This window comes from Corvus hawaiiensis, chromosome 7 (assembly GCF_020740725.1).
Source record: "Corvus hawaiiensis isolate bCorHaw1 chromosome 7, bCorHaw1.pri.cur, whole genome shotgun sequence".
In the NCBI taxonomy this organism is placed as follows: domain Eukaryota; kingdom Metazoa; phylum Chordata; class Aves; order Passeriformes; family Corvidae; genus Corvus; species Corvus hawaiiensis.
Genome location: NC_063219.1, coordinates 13,638,199 through 13,659,652, shown reverse-complemented (window position 1 = coordinate 13,659,652; position 21,454 = coordinate 13,638,199). Strand labels below are relative to the sequence as shown.

The 21,454-nt window shown below is 37.9% G+C and overlaps 1 protein-coding gene across 1 annotated transcript in view; it reads right to left on the bottom strand.

Annotated features, from left to right (window-relative positions):
• Nucleotides 1-6,355: 6,355 nt before the first annotated feature.
• The window catches only part of FAM117B (family with sequence similarity 117 member B), a 28,045-nt gene continuing 12,946 nt past the window's right edge, over nucleotides 6,356-21,454 (bottom strand). Inside the window, exons 4-8 of the mRNA XM_048309736.1 lie at nucleotides 21,245-21,358; nucleotides 15,356-15,499; nucleotides 14,117-14,342; nucleotides 13,186-13,306; nucleotides 6,356-10,961 (exon numbers count right to left, since the gene is read on the bottom strand). Coding sequence (XP_048165693.1) covers nucleotides 10,643-10,961; nucleotides 13,186-13,306; nucleotides 14,117-14,342; nucleotides 15,356-15,499; nucleotides 21,245-21,358 — 924 coding nt within the window. The 3' untranslated portion in view covers nucleotides 6,356-10,642. The remainder of the gene's footprint in view (nucleotides 10,962-13,185; nucleotides 13,307-14,116; nucleotides 14,343-15,355; nucleotides 15,500-21,244; nucleotides 21,359-21,454) is intronic.

Genomic DNA, 21,454 nt, shown 5'->3' with positions numbered 1-21,454 from the left:
TTTCCTCTCTTTCAGAGGTCAACCATATTTTGCACTTCCCAGTGAAAGCACTACAGTACAATGTCAGACAGCAGTACTACACTCTTGGCTCAGGGAGAGAATTTGTTCTTTACTTTGCATGCTTTAAGTCCCACTATTGCCAGAAAAGTGCCAGTAAGAGAAGGGAAAAAAGTAACATAAACACTCTTATCACACAGTATTTGACACTGGCTGTACCCAGCCTCATGTGATGGAACTCATGCTGAAGGATGGAGAAAACGTTCAAGCAGAGTGCTTCTATTGAATTATGAAATATTTTTTGGTAAGAAACACCAAGTTTGTACTTTATTAAGACCCCAATTCTAGGTGATCTGAAACATTCCTCGAGTTGCATTCAACATGTGAAGCAGCTCAATCTACCACTTCATTGCATGTACCAATCAACTCAAGTTAGGCCAGCTCTCCCAGTTTGTTGAGACAACTACATACACTTCAGTTACTTTTTGTCTGTCTACAGATGAATCCTGAGGTCAATTTAAATATTTTATTATTTTAAAAGGTCTTACTGCATTTAACGACAAACATTATTTTTTCCTAGCTGTTTAGAATAGTATCAAAGCTGTATCAACATAGTTCAGTATTTTTGCAGATCTGGATCTCCTTTCAAGCCCAGATACCACTGGATATTCAGCAGATAAATTGCTTAATGTTTAGATAGTTATCTTATGGGCAAATATTGACAGTATTTTATTACAGTGGTCTTTAAAACAGACTAATTTCATTTTACTATTATAAAAAGTGTTTAACGTCCTGCTACAGACACACACCATCATCTGGCATGATGGTGGGCATTTAAGTTCCAAGAAGAACAGCATTAAAGGATCCTACTATGAGTTTTAAGAGAAAAATCAGTCTCTAACACCTTGGGTTTGGGACATTTTGGAGCTGTTTGAAAGCCTATTAAATTGGTATGGTTCAATGCAGATAAGTGATGATTTGTGATGCATCACAGAAGATAAAAAGGCAGGGGGGTAACTAGATCTAGCTAATTATTTTTTACGCCATGGCTTTCTAAAAATAAAATCCCTGGGGTTACCAGGCAAATACTAGTTCCAGGAAAATACTCCAGGGCATACAAAGGATTCTTTTAAATTGTTCTGTCTTCAAGGAATCACATGCCTACAACTGACACCTGAGACAGCAAAACTATATTTGGGACATAGAAGTGGATGTGATGATGGTATCATATCCCAACCCCAAGAAAGCCATGAATTTTAGTGTTTCATAGAATCATATAACAGCTTTGGTTGGAAGGGACCTTAAATATTGTCTTGTTCCAATCCCCCTGCAGTGGGCAGGGACACTTTGCACTAGACCAGGTTGCTCAAAGCCCTGTCCAATCTGACTTGGGATGTCCAATCAACAGGGATGGGGCATCCACAACTTCTCAAGGCACTTTGAAAGCTTTAGAATTGTTCTGCTGACTATCTGCAATTTCCCAGGACCTTCTTTAGCAGCAAAGGTGAGACTGAGCACAGGTTCTGTGTTTTCCACTGCAGTTAGAATACAAACACAGTATACCAAAACAGAGGCATGGTTAAATCTTGATATTGCCAAAGAAACACACAAAACAGCCATCCAGATTAGGCCAGGATGTAGCCCTTTCATGAATTTGCCCATAAGATGCCTCTGCCTTAGCTTGCAATTAACTTCTTGCAGCACCAAAACCAGCATCAACCCTTTGAGGGTTTCAGTAAGCCCAAGGCCATGGAGAATTACACTGCAGGATGCAGTTTGAAGATTTCTTTTTAGTTTATGCAGACTCTAGCTGCTCTTGCCTTTCTGATCCTGTCATTTCTGATTGCACAGCAGTGGGTTTTAAAAGCTATTTTGACTGGGGTTGTGGCTCTAAAAAGAGATTTATGGAACTACTGAAAGGGCTATGAAAGAAAAGAACAGATATGTAGGCAATACAGCTTTAAACAAGCATTGCAACTGAACACATTTGTGAAACATGCTTTTTGAGTAGCTGCATTTGATGCTGTCCAGAGATTGCAGCTTAAGATCAGAATCAACCTGTATTGTGACTCCTGAACTCAGGGACCTGCTGCTTTCCATGGGCTGGGCTTACTGTGTGGATGCACACGGGTGATTTGGGATGGCAGCTGTTACACACCTGCAGGAGAATGCTGCCATCCATCCTGCTCTTGGAGCAAGGACAGCTCCCTGCAGTTTTATTTTAAGAAATTAGTTGGAACTTAGCAAACATCTCCCAGAAACCTGAAGATTAGGTTTATGGGCTGAAGACATTGCTTACAACTTGAATCAAAGGTCATGACAAAAAGACCATTTTCTGTGTGAGGAAAGGGAATTGTTCCATTGAAACTGCAGCATTGAACAAGCTATAAAACAACCTCTTAATGAGGAATTAAATATCTATAATTCATAAAAGGTTGAGAATATCTAAAATAAAATCTCCAGAACAACCCTAGACCAAAACTAGCTCTATTTAAACGGGAAATAGAAACAAAAACTTCATCTCAAGAGAGAAGTAACTCATATTGTAAGTCAAATTCTGCTGTAGCCCTTCAACTATTCTATGCAGCACCTCACTACATCTTGCAGCTCAGCAGCGCTTCTATGATTTCTGCATATAGAAAAGTATTTTTCAGACATGATTAAAATCTTGCAAAAGCCACACAGAAGATTTGGGCTAGGCCAGGATGTACCTTCTTTGCTAATTTGTCCAACACAAGATGTTGTAGGTCAAGTTCTGTCCTAACTTGCAATTAACTTCAGGGATTTGGAAAGATGAAGGGCAAAGAGAACACATTCTTACCTGCTGCCTGCCTGACACACACAGCCAGATTAATTTTGGCAGTGCTCACTGTTCAGCTACTTGCAGTGAATACCCACTAGCAGGAAGCACAGAAACCTCCCTAACAGCCATTTCCATCAACAGTGAAATTAGTGTTTATAGTAAAACAGTGCTTACAGTGGTCAGCTACACATCTGTAACTGGGAAAGGCATCCACAACAAACTGTGCAAACAGTTTCTTAATCAACAGCTTAATCACAGCAGTTACACACCCATGCTCATAAGTGTAGGAATTAATGAACAGTGTTCTACTTTGCTTGCAGTAATGAGGTTTTAATCTACTACTGAATTTTTTCTTTACTACAAGCAAAGTCACTGCAATGTGAAATTGCTATTGACCACAGACATGCTCCTACGTCAATACAAGCATCAGTTACAGGGCCATGGCCCAGGTTACATGAAACAGGGTTCTGTAAAAAGACAGTGCAGGAGGAGGCAGATCAGGCTTGTTTGGGAGGACTAAGACTTGAAAAAAAGGGTATATGCAGTGGTGATGAATCCAGCCTTTTTCAAGTGTGGGAGAACTTCACCTAAATTATCTCCTCCATCCTATTCTAACCGATGTCTGCAGCACACAGCATTTAACCAGTACACGTCTGGCAGAGAACAGTGCTTCTGTATATGCTGTACACAGATGAAACAGTGTTAGACAGTAGCCCTTCACATGTTCTGAAGTCTGGGTGGGATGACTATCTTGTACAATTTCCAAATGCTGAGTGGAGAGCCAGGAGGAGGTAAAAGGACAAGGGAATATGATAAAAAACAAGAAGCCTTAGCTTACCACTTCTATAGTAATTTGCTATGCAGTCAGACCTAACTCCAAGAAGAAACTGAGATACCTGAGAAATCCTCCCAGCAGTCTGTTATCCCTTACAGTCCAAAGGAAAAAAAAAAAGAGCAGCTATTTAACTGAGGAACGTAACTGCTCATAATGAAAACAGGGAATCAAGAATTGGAAAACTGTCACTGCTCACCACAGAGTTGCTCTTTCCATTCTCTTTGTCTTCATAGATGATCTTCATCAGCTTCTTAATGTCTCTTGCAGTTAACCTATATATAATGCAAGTGAAAATGTTTTGAACACCAGACATATTTACGGTAAGATCATCCTTACATGCACAAAACCATAAATACCAGATTTCTAATCAGTAGGAAGAAATAGTTTCCTGAGGAATGAGGTCACAGCCTATTTAATAAAGAATCAGATCCTGTTCATGTAGAGACAGGCAAACATCCATAGACAACTGAATAGGTAAAAAAGCCTAAAATGTGAGAAAGCATTAAATACTCCAGACTTGACTGGCTGTGAATTTCTTTTACACTTCAGCCAAGTGGTTTCCTAGTTAGGTGCAAATTGACCCATGGTCTCTGGCTGTGAAAAGCACAATACTGAGAACTTGATTCTGATGTCACATTTATTGGCCCAAGCTTTTCCACCACTGGAAAAGCAGAAGCTAGCTCTGCCTTGAGGGGTACACACTTGAATTCTACAATATTCCAAGAAATCTACCTCTCCATTCTGGAATGAAACATAACTGACAATGATTTCCCAGAAGGGGAATTGCTCCAAGCCTTTTAGACAAATTAAGGCCAAAATTTAATAGAAGACCTAGCAAAAAATCCCCGAACTCAGTAATTTATCTAGTTCACCACTTCTAGTTTAAAGAAGTTTTGGCTCCAAATTCTGCTCATGTAGAAGGAAGCTTGTTTTGAGTAAACAGATACATGTAGAACATGAGACCATTTCAGCCTAAGTGCCTCCCCGGGTAGGCTTCAGCAGCTGCATTCTACTGAACAGCAAAATGAACCTACCAGCAGGAATCCAGGGCTTTTCCTCAGTCCTGTTCTCATACCTTCCCTCCCAGGAGAATACATGCTGAATCCTTCTGTTTCCAAAGTCCAGGACTTTAGGCACCTTCCCCTAATAGTGGGACTGTAGTGTCCTCAGGAACTGACCAAACTTACTGCAGATGAAGACAGGGAAAGGCAGAATTTTCAGGACTGTTCTCCAGGATACACTGGAGGAATGAGGGCATGGATTAAACAAAGATTTCCATCCTGATGAATTTTTTTCAAAAGGGTTTAAAAAGTGGTTATTTTATTTGTAGTAAATGCCCACTACCCTCAGGGTAAACGCTCAGGCAAATCTTCAGACTGTGAGAACACAAAAAACGCTTGCTACTACAAATAAATCCAAGATTAGCCCGTAGCTCAAAGTGACAACTTTTTATTTTAGGCAAAAACAAAACAAAAAAAAAAGGCCAAAAACATTCTGCTATTGCAGTTTGTAAAATTTTCACTGTTTTCCGTAGAAACAGTTCACAAGTCAGAACGCAATATTCAAATAACATTGTGCAAAATTGTACTGGCATAACTACACATAGCAAAAAGACTAGTGTAAATCAAGAATTCCATTGAAATTAGTTGAGCTGCTCCAGTTTTACAACAGTGTACATCACCTCAGAATAGGCCCTTTTTTGCAGAACATCCCTGGAATTCCTCTTGCTTACAAAAATCACTTTACATGCAACAAGTAACCTATCAGTACAACATAAGCAAGAACATCTCCACAAGTTATCACAGTGTAACAGAGGAAAACATATCAGCCAATTTCATACAAAGGCAAATCTAATGGCAGTTTTGAACATCCTTTGACTGCTACCCTCAAAAATAGCACATTTCAATAAACAAAATAATTTAGAATGAAGCCAAGCTATGTTCTTAACTATCAGTACATTGAAAATTGGGATGGATGTTGTGTTCAGAAGGGGTTTGTTTTCTTTTTTTTAGCAGATTTTCAAAGAGAGTTGTTTCAAAAGAAATTTGTGTAAGAAATGTTAACTTGCAGTGTTATCAGGCCAAGTCCTCTTTTGCTATTCAGACAGACCTGTCAACATTATAGAAGTCTCTGTAGTCAAATACAAATCCCAATGGAGGGCTGTTAAACAAAGACCATACCCAAAGTATTTACTGATGACATGCAGTGGAACCAAGCAAGCAGTAACAGGACTCCATTTATGTTTGGAGCACTCAGAAAGGGACCGGTTCAGCTGGGGTACAGGACTGGAATTTCACAGAACACTTGGGAATAGTTAAAATTCTCTCCCCACTTGATGTGCAAAGTAACAGTTTCCAAACAATGCACCTAAGTCATTCTTTGTATAAACAGAACACTAAGAGTGGAACTGATTTTCAGAGTTGCTGAATGCTCACAAACTCACATCAAGAAAACACACAGGTACATCTTGCAGTGATTGGTCACTTTGTTTTCCTGTATACCCATATTCAGAAAAACAATTCCATAAGAACTCTTTGATCACAGTAAAACAAATTGTGCCTCAGTGCTTTTCACCTCCCTAGGTTATGAAGGCCATACCTTCTATTGCCTTTCCAAAGAGCAAATATTTTTGGTTTAACATATATCAACCTGGCTCAGGTCTAAGTCATTTGATGAAGGGCGCACACAAACTATGGGATTATATGGAGAGAGCACAGTCCTGATATTCTCAAGTGTTTGGGTGCTTTTATTTCCTTTTTGCAGGTTATATTAATCTCATGAGGACAAGCAAGAACAACACACAAGCTTTGCTTTGGAGATACATGTAAGTGTGCATCAGTTCTGGAAGAGAACAGCTCTGCAAGTCTGTACATAGGAAAAAAAATAATAAAAGGGTCTCAAAAATACCAGCCCTGACTCCAGCCATACAGATAAAAGCAGCAGACTTATGCAGACTGTATGCGTGCATGTACACAATGAGTCAAGTGGAAATCAAGATACCCAAGAAGTCACCCTGCAGCAATGATCTCTGTAACTGCAAGTCTCTGGTGACTTCCTTTGCATCTTCCTTTGCCCTCTCACCTTGATAGAGAAGCTGTCAAGTACTCAGCAAGGAAACATTTAGCAAGGAAACATGGACAACACTGGCACTGAGCTTCTATGAAGACATCAGTCAGCATTTCAGAGATGGCAGGGTGAGAGAACAGGTAATACTTCAGCAAGGAATTACTGTGGTACCACTGAATTCTCTTAATAAACAGCAAGAAGTCAGGCCTGAGGCAGAGGAAATCTTAATGGATATGACTTTGTTTCCTTCTTCCCAAAAAGCTCAGCTTCAGTGTTTTTCAACAGTCTCAGACTCTGAATTCCAGGAAATTGTATTTTAGAACAAATCAAAAAATAGCCCTGAGACTAAACATACTTTATAAGAACTGCTATTGCTTTACGTAAGTCAAACACAGCAACCATTTACGTCCACAGTAAGTAATATTTAATTTTCACTCCCTTTTTTCCTCACTTGGGATACGTACCTGAAACCAAGAATTTCTTTCCAAGATATATGTACTTAAGCACATCTGTTACTTTTCCAAGTATTTAAATGCTACAGGATTATGGTACCAAGCAAGGAAAGAATAGCTGAAGCAGGTCAAACTTTACCAAAGGAGCCCTCTACCCTTGCACCTTGAGTTTTTGAAAAAACAATTCCAATAATCATAGCTGTCACCATGGACTTCATTACAATAAACTTCTTCCTTGTGATTTAAGTAAAATTTACAACTGGAGTAACATCATTTATTATATCTCAAAATCAACGGTCAGTGTTATTGAACACAACCACCAGCCTTTAAGTGTGGCTAGAAGTGTAAAATACCAAGAAAACAAGAATATCAAGTGTGTCGAGTTGTGCATAAAAATAGACCTTTATCTTAAGCTACAAAGTTGGCAATCAAGGAACTGACTAGGTCTATGCATAGTTAGGATTTCAGTAAGCCAAAAGAATTTAAACTCTTTCAGTAAAACTGTGCTTGTGTAATGCACAGGTCAGCTCCCCAAAAGAATGAACATCGCACTCTATACAAAAAAGAATTTTTAAAAAGCTCCATGCACTCTCAAAGCTATTTGCAAATCGAATTAAATAGTTCAGCTAACAGCTATGCTATGGCACAAGACAGCACATAAAAAATTTAAGGCTAATTTTTGTCTGCACACATCAAAGCTGGTCTCAGAACAAGAGCTGTCATATTTTCTTAATTCTGACTCTTCAGTGTGGATTCATAATAAAGTTGAGCTGCCACAGCAATAGTAGAGTTGTCCTGCATATAAAAATGACTGAATGTTGTCCTGAATGCAGTTTTTTTATAAAAAGCAAAAACTTCACACATTTACATTTGGTTTTTATCAGAGCAGCTCACTAATTTGTACAGTACATTGTCCAATAACATACAAGGTAAACTACCAGAGATACTCGAAGTACTACAACAACAGGTGCAAAAGAAAGTCCTACGGTAAGAAAGCCCACTGCTATTTGGGAGAGTCACACTGTGATGAAAACAAACATCAGAATGCATTTTGGTGAAGTCAGTTAAGTGTCAAGGCTGTAATAAAGGCTATTTGTTAACTTTAGCCCTTCAGTTCTTAACCATTCAGTTAAGATCTCCTAATAAAGCACTAGGCAACAATGAAGAAGTTCTTTACATGCTACTGTTACAGAAGTAGAAAACAGACTTAAAAGCACTTCCTTCACCTGAATATGATCTGGATTCAGCCACACCAGGTTTAAACAAACCTATCTAAAGCAGTAAATTTTAGGCTTCAAATTGCACTGCAGTGTTTCAGAAGAAACAAATCAACATCCACAATGCCTAGAAAAGAACTATCAACTGGCAGAATTACACAAGTTTGATGCACAAAGCTGCTTATTTTAAAACTCTGTTCCTCAACAACTTCAGATGACTCACAATGTCAGTGCAAATCAAAACTGTTACTTCAAAACAATCCTGTTCATTTTCATGGGAAGATACATAGTAAATCAAACTATGCTTGTTTGCTAGTTTAACAGGTGTAATACTTTCATACTTCCTGGTACAATTTTCATTTACTGAATTTTTTGCATCATGTTTTAAAAATACTATAAAGAGAGAATTTGCGCACTCTAATATGATTTGCACTTACTTGCTGAATAAAGTACACTGCAATCATAGTTACTAATACAGGATTTAAAGGAACAGCAAATATGCATCAAAATTATGATTATTATCTGCACACATATGCAGGGGTTTTTTTCTCTCAAACGAAATGTTTGCAAGCAAATTCAGCATATTAAGCACCGAACAAGACTGGTATACTTGCAGTATCATCTTTAAATAGTTGCCATTATGAGGAGACCTGAGAATAAAACTGATCCATGGAAGCTATGTAGATGGAAGTTATGCAGGTGCAAGCCAGTGAGAACTGCTTGTGTGTAACAGACCAATATTCAGACCCAGAGACTGCCCACGACGACACTTACTTTGAAATTACTGAATCTAACTCTGTTAAAGAGGTACAAGATCAACTTGTTTTGTAAGTGGATATGACACCAGTATTCAGGTCACTGCAGTTTTCTGCATATCTATAATTGTATTAATTCAAACCCAAGTAATGCACTCCAGGAACACATGAGAAACCTCAGTGAAGTTCCTGAACAGTTTCTGTTTGCAGTTGCCTTTCCCCCCCATTTTTGCCTTTTATTGTAATTTCAAAGCAACCATTAACTGTCACATTATCAGGACAGACGAAGTATCAAAAAAATCCTCTGTTTTACATGCCAGCCTAAGCTGTTAGTCAAAAAGGGAGAACATATCTGCTGCTGTAAACTTCTGCGTAACACATATCATGCCTGACAAACCATCACCTTCAACGGACACACAAACACTGCTATGACAAAGGGAGGAAACCATGCACAGGTATTTCAGTATTTCAGTATTATGTGGCCAGGGTCTATAATACAGTGATGAGTCATGTCAGAGCAAATTTGTACCAAGAGTGATTAATGATTCAGGCTGACTCATAAGGAGCTAAGCAAGCCTGTAAGAGCCAAGCATTTTCTGGAAGAAAGAATACCAAGGAAGAGGATAATATGTTTTTTCCCCACATCTGCACAAAAATTCTATGGACAAATAGAACAATACCAGGGCAAGTGCTTTAAAATGCAATTTTCCAGCCAATAAACTAGTAGGAATTCTGTGAAGGAAGGAGTTTTAAGAATGTGACTTACCAGAAGCACAAATTTTCAGTATAAAAAAAATGTACACTATATACTAACACTGTTTTTGCATACTCTTCTGTTTTAAAAGTTTCAAACATATTAACTTGTCTTGCTTTGTTTACATCTGAGGCTGTTCAGCAAGGTCACATAATTCGAGACTGCTGTAATAGTTCAGCAATCCTTTGGTCCCATCAGCTGTAAGCCAGCCAAGTATAAAAGAACCTTCCTCACCAAAGGAAAAAAAAAAAAAAGGGTAGGGGGATCATCACCAGGAAACACCATCTGCTACAAACCAGAAAAGGCAAAATTTTGTTACAAAATACACATTTTCATACAAAAGACATCTTGCAAAACCATCTGATTGCCCCTCCCTCCGCAGATTACAATGGTAAATGGGATCAGCTGGCTGGTCTTGAGACTTGTTTTAATGGGGAAAAAATGTCAGAGGATACACACCATCACAACAACTGGTCCTTTAAACGGCAAAGGATTATGATAGTCTTTGCTTTCACCAGTGTTTAAAAAAAGCAGGAGAAAAACAGAACCAGAGTCTTCAAAAGCAGACAGCACAACAGCACATCAGCTGCTGCATCCTCCTGAACTTCTCAATGTGCTACCAAACTGTCAATTATACAAACAGTTTGATTATGGCAGTGCCATAAATTGTTAAAACAATGTGCGTGTGTGATCAGAAAGGTCCGGTCAAATGGTTCCATTTTTTTCCCAGTAGTTGCCCAGAAAAACGTCAAGACAATCTAAATTATTCTTCAGCTTCCTCAATACATCCTGACTGCTGGAGCAGAGAGGTCTGTGGTATTACTGTACTTGTTCCACGAGAGATCCTGTCTTGATCTGTGTTTGTAGTCAAGGAGGCCACAGAAATGGGCTGTAACAAACCAGGCGTCATGCTGGAGGAGACAGTCAGGCTGTGTGTAGTGCCCTTAAGTGTGAGATCCTGTGTGGGAAGAAGTGGCTTGAGGATGCTGACAAGACAGAAGGCAGAGCCACTTTTCGGAATGAAATTCACTTTGTTCTTGTCAGGGCAATAGAAGGCTGGAATTTCATGCAATGGCTTTGGCCTAGAATAAAATACACACAATGGTTTTATGGAACAATCAAATTCTGCCATGGCAGGGATGTATTGCTGAACACATAATCAGAAACAAGTCGAGGTTTCAATTTGAAGTATTTCAGCTACTCAATAATGCCTTAATGACACTCACAACACACAGCAAATGACAAGATGGTTTAAACTGCTTGTTTACATGTGCTGCAAGACAACAGCATGTTCTTAGGGCAGGCTGTTTCCAAACCTAAGGAACCCAACCAACTTCATGCTTGATCACAAACCCTGTCCATGAACTAGCACATTCAATATATGAGAAAGTATTTTCAATTGTGTTCTCCAGAAACTTTCACAGCTCAACCAGTTCTGCCCCACATACAGACACTATTTATACAGCAAGCCCTGTGAAAGAAAGCTGGCATACCAATGATCCTAATATTGCATATCTCTAAGGGGTTCATGATAATCGGGGCATCCCCTTTTCTATACTTTTCCCTTCTTTGCATGTTCACATGAGTGTGCCCTGAATCTCCGCAGAAGATGAACCCATCTTACAGAAAACTCAATGCAGAGAGTAAAATGCAGTTTTCATGATCAAGTACCTATAACCTGGGAAGGAAGTGTGGAACACGTATTTAGATCCTGACTTGCACTTTTGCCATTTCAGCATAGAACTCAGCCTAAGACATGCTTTAAGAAGAGCAGAGCTGGAATGGAAATCATGGATAGCTTAGGAATGCCTTCTGTGTTTACTTCTAACGCTGCAATGTAAATCTACTTACAGTAGCCAAATTCTACTTTGAGACAGAACTATAGAAATCTGCTTTAAAGTCTCTCTTTACTGCTTGAAAATAGCCATCAGAAATTTTTATTCACTTCTTTTGTTGCTAGCATTGTCCTTTAGCCTATAACCTCCCCCTCGCTTCCTTGTATTTGTAAAAGACAGACATGAGCACGTCTTTGTTTTACTAAGCCAAGCAAGCCAATCTTCCAGTGTACTCTCGTAGAGATACTCTATTCTGAAAAGTAATTCTGGTCATGAAATAGGGTACATTTCCATGCTAGCTGATTCTCCCAAATGTCCAGAAAATTCAACCCCACCTGTAAATTTTCTTCCCAAATGAAAATCCTGTACAGGATCTTCAAATAGAAATTATGTTAAACAAAGGTTGAGCTTTAAATAGTTACACTCATGTATTCCACATACACATGGAATTCAAGTAACAGATATGAAAAGATTTTTCGCAGGAGACTGCAATGTCTGAGAACTGCCATAGCCAGGTAAAAACTTCTGTAGAAGCCTGTTTCACTCTACAGTAGAACAGTCCTACAGTTACACACCAAGGACTTCCGAAAAGAAATGCAAATGCAAGTCAAATTGCAATAGAATATGTTCCTGCAGCAAGTGAATACTATCCAATCTATTGGCAACATAGTGCACACAGCTAAAATAGAGACAGGTAACTTAAGTTACTGTAACCCTTCCCACATTGCTATGGGAGAGGCTGTAGAGACCTCTCAAAATTCATTTGCATAGGTCAACCAAGCTATTTTTTTTTAAACTAACATTTATACTAGATGGCATTCTTGAGATAGTATAGGCATAAGAGAATTGTAACCAATTGACACTCCTTGTGTGACAAGATGGAATTTTTTACTGCAGGTTAAGATTCTTGCATACAAGTCACATAAGGGTATAAAAGCTCCTGATAATAATAAAAAAACATAACCTCCCAGAATATTCCCAAATGACAAAAGTTGGCCTTTTCAGAATAATCAAAGCATCAAATACTCAGGGTCAAATTACTCCTCTGTCACTAGAAGTATCATAACTACATTGATTTAGCTGAAAAGAATATGGTCGTCAGAGTCTAGATTACTGGATGTGCCTATCAAGCTGTGACGTACATTAGCTGATGCAGCTGCACTACAGGCTATTATTTGATAGATCTCTCCCTATCAGATTATTTGAGCTCCTCGCCCACTGTCTGCCAGGTAAGAGACAGTCCTCTCAAATTATGCTATTTTTTAAAAAACACCTCTTAAGATTTTAACACAAAATTCCAGCAGTAAAATACATACACATATGCCAGTATATAGTCACCAAAAAACAGAGATCAGACTGTTAGCATGGCTTTAGCACCTGGACTAATAACTTCTATCTGACACAAAATCAATAAAGCAATAATTAATCTGATTGTTAGATGTTATTTCTTATGTAGCAAAGATCAACTTACAAGTTTTCCTCAAAGACTTTCACCTTTTCACAGCCCTCAGGAGGCTCACGCTTGAACATGTAGCTGTTGTTGGGTTTTGGCGAGGTAGCGTATTTTGGCAAGGGAGAATTATTCCCATTTTCTGCAGGAACAGAGTTTCTCATTACTTAAATGTGTCACACTATAAAAAACCACAAGAGCTACCTTTAAATGCTCCCCGAATTTAAATCCACTTCATTACACCAATGTTACAAAATTAAAAAACATTTTCATATGCTTTCCAGCCTTCATTTGCAAATAAGCTCTCTTATCTCAATTCCTTTATTTCTTTCTATTTCTTCCTTATAAAATGTTCAGGCTCCTCTGCAATCTCTCATCATTCCTGGACATTTTCAATTTGTAACTGCAGACCTAAATCTATGGTTCTGTGCTGTCACCATCTACCCAAAGAAAATGGGCAGAAGCCATATTTCTTAAAAAACCAGAACAGCTTTATGTTGAATTATAAAATTCTCTTAAGATCTTTCAAAATATTTCAGCTAAAAAAAGAATAATTAAATAAACCCAACACTTAAACTTTTATGGGTGTGTGCATGAAATGCTGTAAGGTTGCCCATTTTGTCCAAGATCATAAAAGATACCCAACACAAGCAACAGTTTCACCTGATACTGTAGATTCTTGCTTCCTCAACCTGCTTAAAATACTTTAAGAATCTATTATTTAAAAACAAAAGCTTTTTGGGAAGCACATTCCTCAGTCACATCTATCCAGCTTTAATTAATATGTGCACACACAGTACTTGGAGCAATTTGAAAAAAAACAGATCGTGTACCAAAAACCCCACATTCTACTGTTTCTCCATGGATGCAGGGAACAAACCCTCTTTTTTACCTACGTGGTTATGAACATCACACAAGTTCAGCAGTGTTGAATTTTAAAGTGACACAGTACCTTTATCTCTGGAATCACCAAGCAGATCATCTGCAGAACATGGACTTTCTTCGCTGCCTTCATTACAGATGGTAAGAAATGAGGTTGGAGATACTGACTGGGAGCGGCTGCTGTTGTTACTGCCCTTGTCTGCTCCACCAGGCGTTTGGGTATCAATGCTGCGAGTGCTGCTGCTGCGCTGCACCAATGGAGGCGGGGCACGGTGCCCATCTGGAATATCTTGAGGCTGTTAAAAATTAAAGGCATCAGACAGCTGCTCTTGTCTGAGTAGCAATTTCTTTAAATCCAGTAGTGGTGAGGATCTTTTTGGGTTTCATAAAACCATTTGAGGTAGAAAATTTTATTCATTACATACAACTCCGAAAGAAAATAAAATGTCAGTTTCAGAAACTAAGAACAACAGTTTTTAAGATTTCACATCATCACAGAATTGCTGAGGCTGGAAGGAACCTCTTGAGATTATCAAGTTCAACACTTCTGCTCAAGCAGAGTCAGGTAGAACAGTGTGTCCAGGACTCTGTCCAGTCGAGTTTTTAATACCTCCACAGACAATGATTCCACAACTTCTCTGGACAACTTGCTCCGGTTTTGCACACCCTCACACATCAAAAAAAACCCCCAAAAACTAACATGTTTAAATTTTTGCCCACTGCCCCTTGCCCCATCACTGGGCACTACTGAAAAGAGACCAGCTCCCTCCATTTCTGCGCATGAGATATTTATACACATTGATAAGATCCCCCAGACCTGTCTCTCCTCAAGGTTGAACACTCCCATCTCTCTCAGCTTGTCTTCATATCAAAGACATTCTGGTTCCTTACTCATCTTCACAGCTTGTATTTCTGGTACCTTATTACTAAATTCACCTCTAAAAACCATTAAAATAAAATGAACATTAAAAATGGGCAAATGATGGTTCATCTAGGATGGGGACAGTTCAGCGCGGGCAAATAAGAGTTACTACAAAAACTCTCAAAACAGACCTTTTTCTTTTTTCCATTTTACTGAGATTTCTTATTTAGAAGAAAAGGTTCAGATTCAAGCTTTAACTCTTTCCTTCCTTTTGCTTTGCAAGAGACTTTTCAACTAACCTTATTAAAGAAAATAATAAATGCAAATATAAATAAAATTAATGCCAGACAAATTTAATTCAGAAACGCTGCAAAATAAATTTTATGACTTAATCTCAAAGCAAAACCAAAATAATTATATAGAGCAATCATGGTGGCAGATACATACAACAAGTTGTTCCTCTTTGTCTCCTGTCTCTTTAATTATTATCTCAATCTCCTGATTCAATCCTTCTACACTGTTTCGGAATCGTGATCCCGTTGATTTGGTAATAGGTATCACAGGAACAAGAGCACTCTTTGGGATCGGAGCCTAAAGAACCAGAGACAATGAGAAAGCAATGTAGATTTATTTACAAAACAAAGTTACTATTTCTACCCAAAAGTGACCCTTGAAACAGAACACATCTACACCTCAGTATCAAGGATTTACATGAAACTATAGTGATTGTGTTCAAATGGATGCTTTAACTGAAGACAGACATCCTGAATTTTGTTTCAAATCCAATTTCTAGCAGGAAAAGCTAGTCTCAAAATCTCCCTTGATACAGTCTGCCTCTAGCTCGACATAGCTTTACAACTAAAAATTTAACAGTAAACATTTAAATGTAAGTAATTTTGAAGCCTTTAAAATACATTCACATTTCTCCTAAAGTGAGCTATACCACAATGTCACATCACTCTTTGTTGGATTTACCATTTGTAACCTCATTAAAATTGTATTTTAATGGAAGTCTGTGGCCACCTGCAATAACATGACACATGCAGAAGGACAATTATTTCACAAATGCAAGATGGCACTATATTAGAAATTAAGACCAACATATTAACTGGCATTAAGCCAGAATAAAAGGTTGACAAAACAACTTAGGGAGATTTCCACAAAAAGAATAAAATCCCAAACCTAAATGTCAATACTTAGTTGCTTCAGAATGAATATTAACATTTTAAAAATCCAGTGTTTCAAAATATGCACAAAAACTTCATTTTCAGAAAACGCATTACTGAAGTTTCCCAAAGCTGCCTTTGGCACACTACAACTTCTTGAGATTTCCCAGTCTCTCCATTAGCATCTGCCCTCCTGTTAAAAAAATCTCACTACCAGAATATTAGGAGATTCTGACCTCATTAAGCAGTGCTGTACTACAGGTAATGTAATATTTCCTGCAAACATTCAGTTCATCTCAAAGAATGGCACAACACACTTAAGTCACAGTAGAATTCCTATGTAAAATTCCTGGACTCTACGGCCTAGCGTGCCATGATTGAGAGCAACTCCTCTACTAACCAAAGGATCAGCATTATCTGGTCTTCAAAGGGAATTTTTGTCAGGGGATTATATTTCAATTTTTCCTTTAAGTAACAAGACCACATAGACACCAAAGCATTTTAATTTCCTGTGTACATTCTCAAAAACCACACAAAGCTTGTCTGGCAAAAAAACTACCTCAGAAAAATTCATGTAAACAAGACATTTTAAGCACAGATCATAATGGAGACTTCTTGTCACAATCACAAATCTCTACAGCAGCAAAACTAATGAATTACATTGGTTCTGCTTTCCTGAAACATTAGGTTAGCCATAAAAAAAAACCCAAAAAAACCAACGCAAAAAGGACTTGCACAAGAACTACAAAAGCTTCTGTTCAGAGAATGCTTGTCACTCTGTTTCTGTCAACAAAAAATAACATTCTCATAATGGCCAAACTTGTAAAGAGTTTTAAAAGTCTTGCCTGAAGATGAAAAAAAAACACTGAAGAAGAGCACAAAAATGTCTGAGAAGGCAACACTGCTAATTCTGTTCCAAGCAAGGCCTTGGATCAACAATCCAGTAAACTAATACAGGTTTAATATTCAATCATAATACAGGTATATCAGCACAAGTTCAGGCACTAACGACTGTTTGTGCACCCAGTTTTTCAATATGCACGTTCTTAGGACAAACTGAACTTGTTAAAAAGAGGAACACATGTACGCTTTAAGATTTCAGCAACCATTAGCAAAATGTGGGAATTCTTCACCTTTCTTCACCTTTTAAATGTGATTCCCTACCACAAAAATTCTTAGGTACATGCTACTATTTTAAGAGCTCAAAGTAGATTCAGTAGACTTCAATATAGTTCAGTGCAGCATTTTTCACTTCCAAGAAAAATAATATTCTGTGCATGACTGAGGATGATTTCTTAGCCCAAAGTGCCAGACAGTGGAAAAGGAAGGAGGTACGGTGACATGGGTAAGCAGTCAGCCCCAAAACAATAAACTTTTTATTAGAAATACTGCCTTCACTGAGGTCTGCATGGAGCTGGGCCCTGACATGCAGGAATAGGGTACCAACCTTTGACTACTCCCCTGAATACCTGGGAACATTCACAATGAGGCAAGGTGCCAAACACAGGATAACAATTACTGTGTTCACATAGTAACACACTGGCAGGGAGTTTTAAGAGTTCTGAAACTTACAGGTATGACAAACTCATGAGGTAGGAAATAGGGGTGATGAAAAATCTAAATTGTTCACAGGCATTTCGGGAAAAATGCTCTAAGCTCTTCCAATTTTTCCCAAGTAACAAAACTTTAAACAGAATCGCAGGACTTGTGATGCTTTTACATCAAGCCACCTCTAGGTTGAACAGATCATGGTAATTCTACTCTAAAAATGAAATGTTCCACCTAGTGAGGTGGTAAGAGTGACACCAAAAAAACCCAAACTCCCAACACTGCAAACTGCATGCAGCTGGTCTCAATATTAGTATCAATCAATTCATCAGACGTTAGGGACACAGGGTTCCCAGTAAAATGAAAGGAGCAGGGGCCTTGATGGTTCATAGTGTCACATAGTATCAGCCAAGAGCACTGAGGAAAAAACTTTATGTTGGAAAAAAAATCCATTTATTCTTCCACCTGGTTTCAGTTCTGGCCTCAATCCTAGTTTCTCCATTATACCAACACTGAGAATATAGAAAGACCCCATTGTTTCCACTCCTGTTTACAGATTTAGTACCATCCAACTAATTCAAAATGTTCTCAGAAGCATCCTGAGATCACCTGAGGAGACTATGACCTTTCTGCAAACTCCTCTTCCAGTTAAGAGAGACAGAAAGGAGCACTTCTGGCATAATGAAAAAAACCACAGAAATGAAAAACATTCATTTGTTCTGAAAAAAACCTGTAGTCAGCAGCAAGGACTTGATCAAGGTCCTCATCAACTATTTTCTGATTCTGAGCAGAGGGTCAGGAACAACTGACATTCTTATTCTATAGAGATTCTGTGGATTTCTTTCTTCACACAAAAATCATATTAGAAAGAAGCACAAATAAATCATTAGAAGCTTAGTTGGCAAAAACCACTAAAAATTCTGGTAAAATTAAAGAATTGCAGTAAAGCTTAAGTAGGGAAGAAAAGAGGAAATAAATCCACTGAAATTTCTTCTTTTAACTAGAAGAGTACACTATTTTCCAAATGTTAAACAGTTTACCCAGTTTCTGTGAAGGAGCTGCTGACACAATTTCCTAACATTTTTTCTCACCTTGTCAGGAATCCAATTCCTTGAGCTCAGAAATCTTTACACGACCCTTTAGAGTCAACAAACACAAAAGTTTCTTTCAAACTAGGAATGTGAAAAAAAAAAATTCTAAATATTCTAATTACTAAATTCTGGTTTCCACACAGTCCTTCCCCTTCCTTCCACAAATCCTGAAGGAACTGAGCTGCTGCCAGAAATTCTAGTTTAGCAGTTCTCAAAAAAAGAATGAGAAAATCTAGGAACTTTGCCCTCAATGCCTACAGTTACAGATTTTTCACTCTGAGTTAAAAAACAGCTGCTAAATGCCATTGATCTAAACTCTTCACTTGCTCTTTGAATCCTTCTTTAACTTCTTCCCTTCACAAGTAGCTTGACACAGCTGGCACAAAATTAACCAAGAAAAACATTTTGTTTTGCAACACAGTCCTGGAAAAGCTGCTTTGCTTCAGTCTATATTTTATAGCTTGTTTCACAAGCCCAAAAACTAATTATCCATTGCACAATATTTTATTCACATACTATAAAATTTGGCAGAATGTAAAGACATCCATACCAGCAGCAAAATAATAAACTAATCACGATTTTAAAAAATTAATGTATGTAATTTGAGGAGGTATTTTTCAGAATAGCAGCATCACTGTTCATTTTTGAAATTAAAACCCACTAAGACCATCTACACTAAAGTGGCAATACCTCAGCATTCAGAAACGCACAGGTTTGCAGAATGCCAAGCAAACCTGTTAAAATGCATGTAATTCTCCAGTGTACTAAAGGGCCTACACCAGAAGTTCCTCAGTACAGGTTCTGGTTGAAAATGTCCTCAAGTTCTACAAATTTGTATAAAACACCTTCATCAAGTATGTTGATCTGTCTTTTGTTTTGTTTTTTTTTAACCAACAGTTTGATACATTTTGTATGTTGATTTTCATTAACTTTCTCAAAAACCCCTAGAAAGGGATTGAGTCATTTATTTGTCTTTCTTCATTCATAATTTTGGACTGTTCTGACTCCAGCAGTCAGTAAAATCAGCAGCACAGTACACTGCACCCACACTTCAGTAATCCCTAAATTGTTATATCAAAAAATGTAATTCTAAAAAAAAATCCTAAATACTTTCAGTAGCAGACAATTCAAACTACCAACAAAACTGAATTCAAGAGGCACATCAATCCTGAAAAGTCATGACTCCTAATTAAATGTCCTACAGCAGGGATAAGAAGTTAGGGTCTGAAACAAAAGATGCTAACGACTTTTATACAAAGTAGGAGTTAAGAAGAACAGAAATTCAAAACACGATTCTATTTTCTTACTTTCGGTCCTGAAGTAGAACACATTCACTCAGATACCTGACTTCACCTATGAAGTGAACCTGGCCTAAATTATTTCCAGAAGGATGGAATGACAGAAACGAAACTTTTTATTAACTGTTATCAAATTATGATATTTATTGGAACAATTAATGACATTTCAGGAGTAATTAGGAATATGATTAGATTTTCAGAGAAGCTTCACAGCTGAAGTACTCTCTCAACTCACAACATGACAGTTTCCTAGTTTCTTTTAACTACATTGCCTTGCCAAGGCTATTGTGAGGGATTTGTTCTTTTGTAACTGTTAAAAAAAATGGTGTGTATCAAATGTACATACATGAGATACCAGCAGGGAGAGGGAAAAAAAAATTTCCTTCTGAAAAAATGACCAAACTTTTCTATTAAAGTTACTTAACCAAAACACACTTGAAGAAGGATTTGTGTTTCTAAAAGCCTATCATTTTTTTACACCTGTTATCAATTGAGCTAAAAATATTACACCTCTGTCAACCTGACCTCATTAGAAGCCTTGAGATAAAACTGAAACTGCACACAGAACATGTGGTGGCCTAGCCATCACAATTCTTGTAGAAGGGATTATTACTTTAAATCTCAAGGCACAATAAATGACAGGGGAAAAAAAAAATCTTAAAAAGGCTGAATGAAGTCATGTAGTGTGTAAACACTTAAATAAATAATCTCATGGAATAGCCTTTTGTCAGGTAAGCTCTCTAAATCTCATCACAGTATTAGACAAGTGTTTGGCAAGACATCAAAATGTGCTCAGAAGAACTACTTTTTATTTGAGTATACAGTTTTACCAGCAGTTTGCTCCATGTCATATTCTACATGCAAAGTCATAATTGTTACAGCAACATATAATGAAGAAGATGACCTATAGTTTTAGATTAAACTTTTCTGTCATCCTTTTGTGGAACCTGCAGAATGCACTTTAAAAGTCTTGCTTTAAGGAAGGATTTAACTACCTGAAATTATTTGGAAGTGGGAGTTCAAAGCCAGCTCACCCAAGCAACAAAAAGATCTGGGCCCCCATTCACTCAAGCAGTCAAAAGAAAGAGCTCTATTTCATAGAATTCACCTATAGCTACACCGAATTTAGCAGCCTGCGGTATTTCTAAGTCCCCTCTAAGACAAATCACAACCTTGAAAGGAGCGAAAAGTAGTTTTAGCTACCCAACACAGCCAAAAAGCACACAGCCTCACCTGACTGTGGTTAATGGCTGCATGGTTCCCATGAAAAGGAGACTGTCTTTCCTTGTCACGATGATGCCTGCTGCTGTGTTTGCTTCTCTGCAGCTGCTGACGCAATTTTGCAATCTAACAAAGGAAAAATTTACATTAGATTTCAACAGGTGTATTCAGGTACACACGTAATTTCATCCATTTATCCCATCACTTAGTTAAAATTATTTA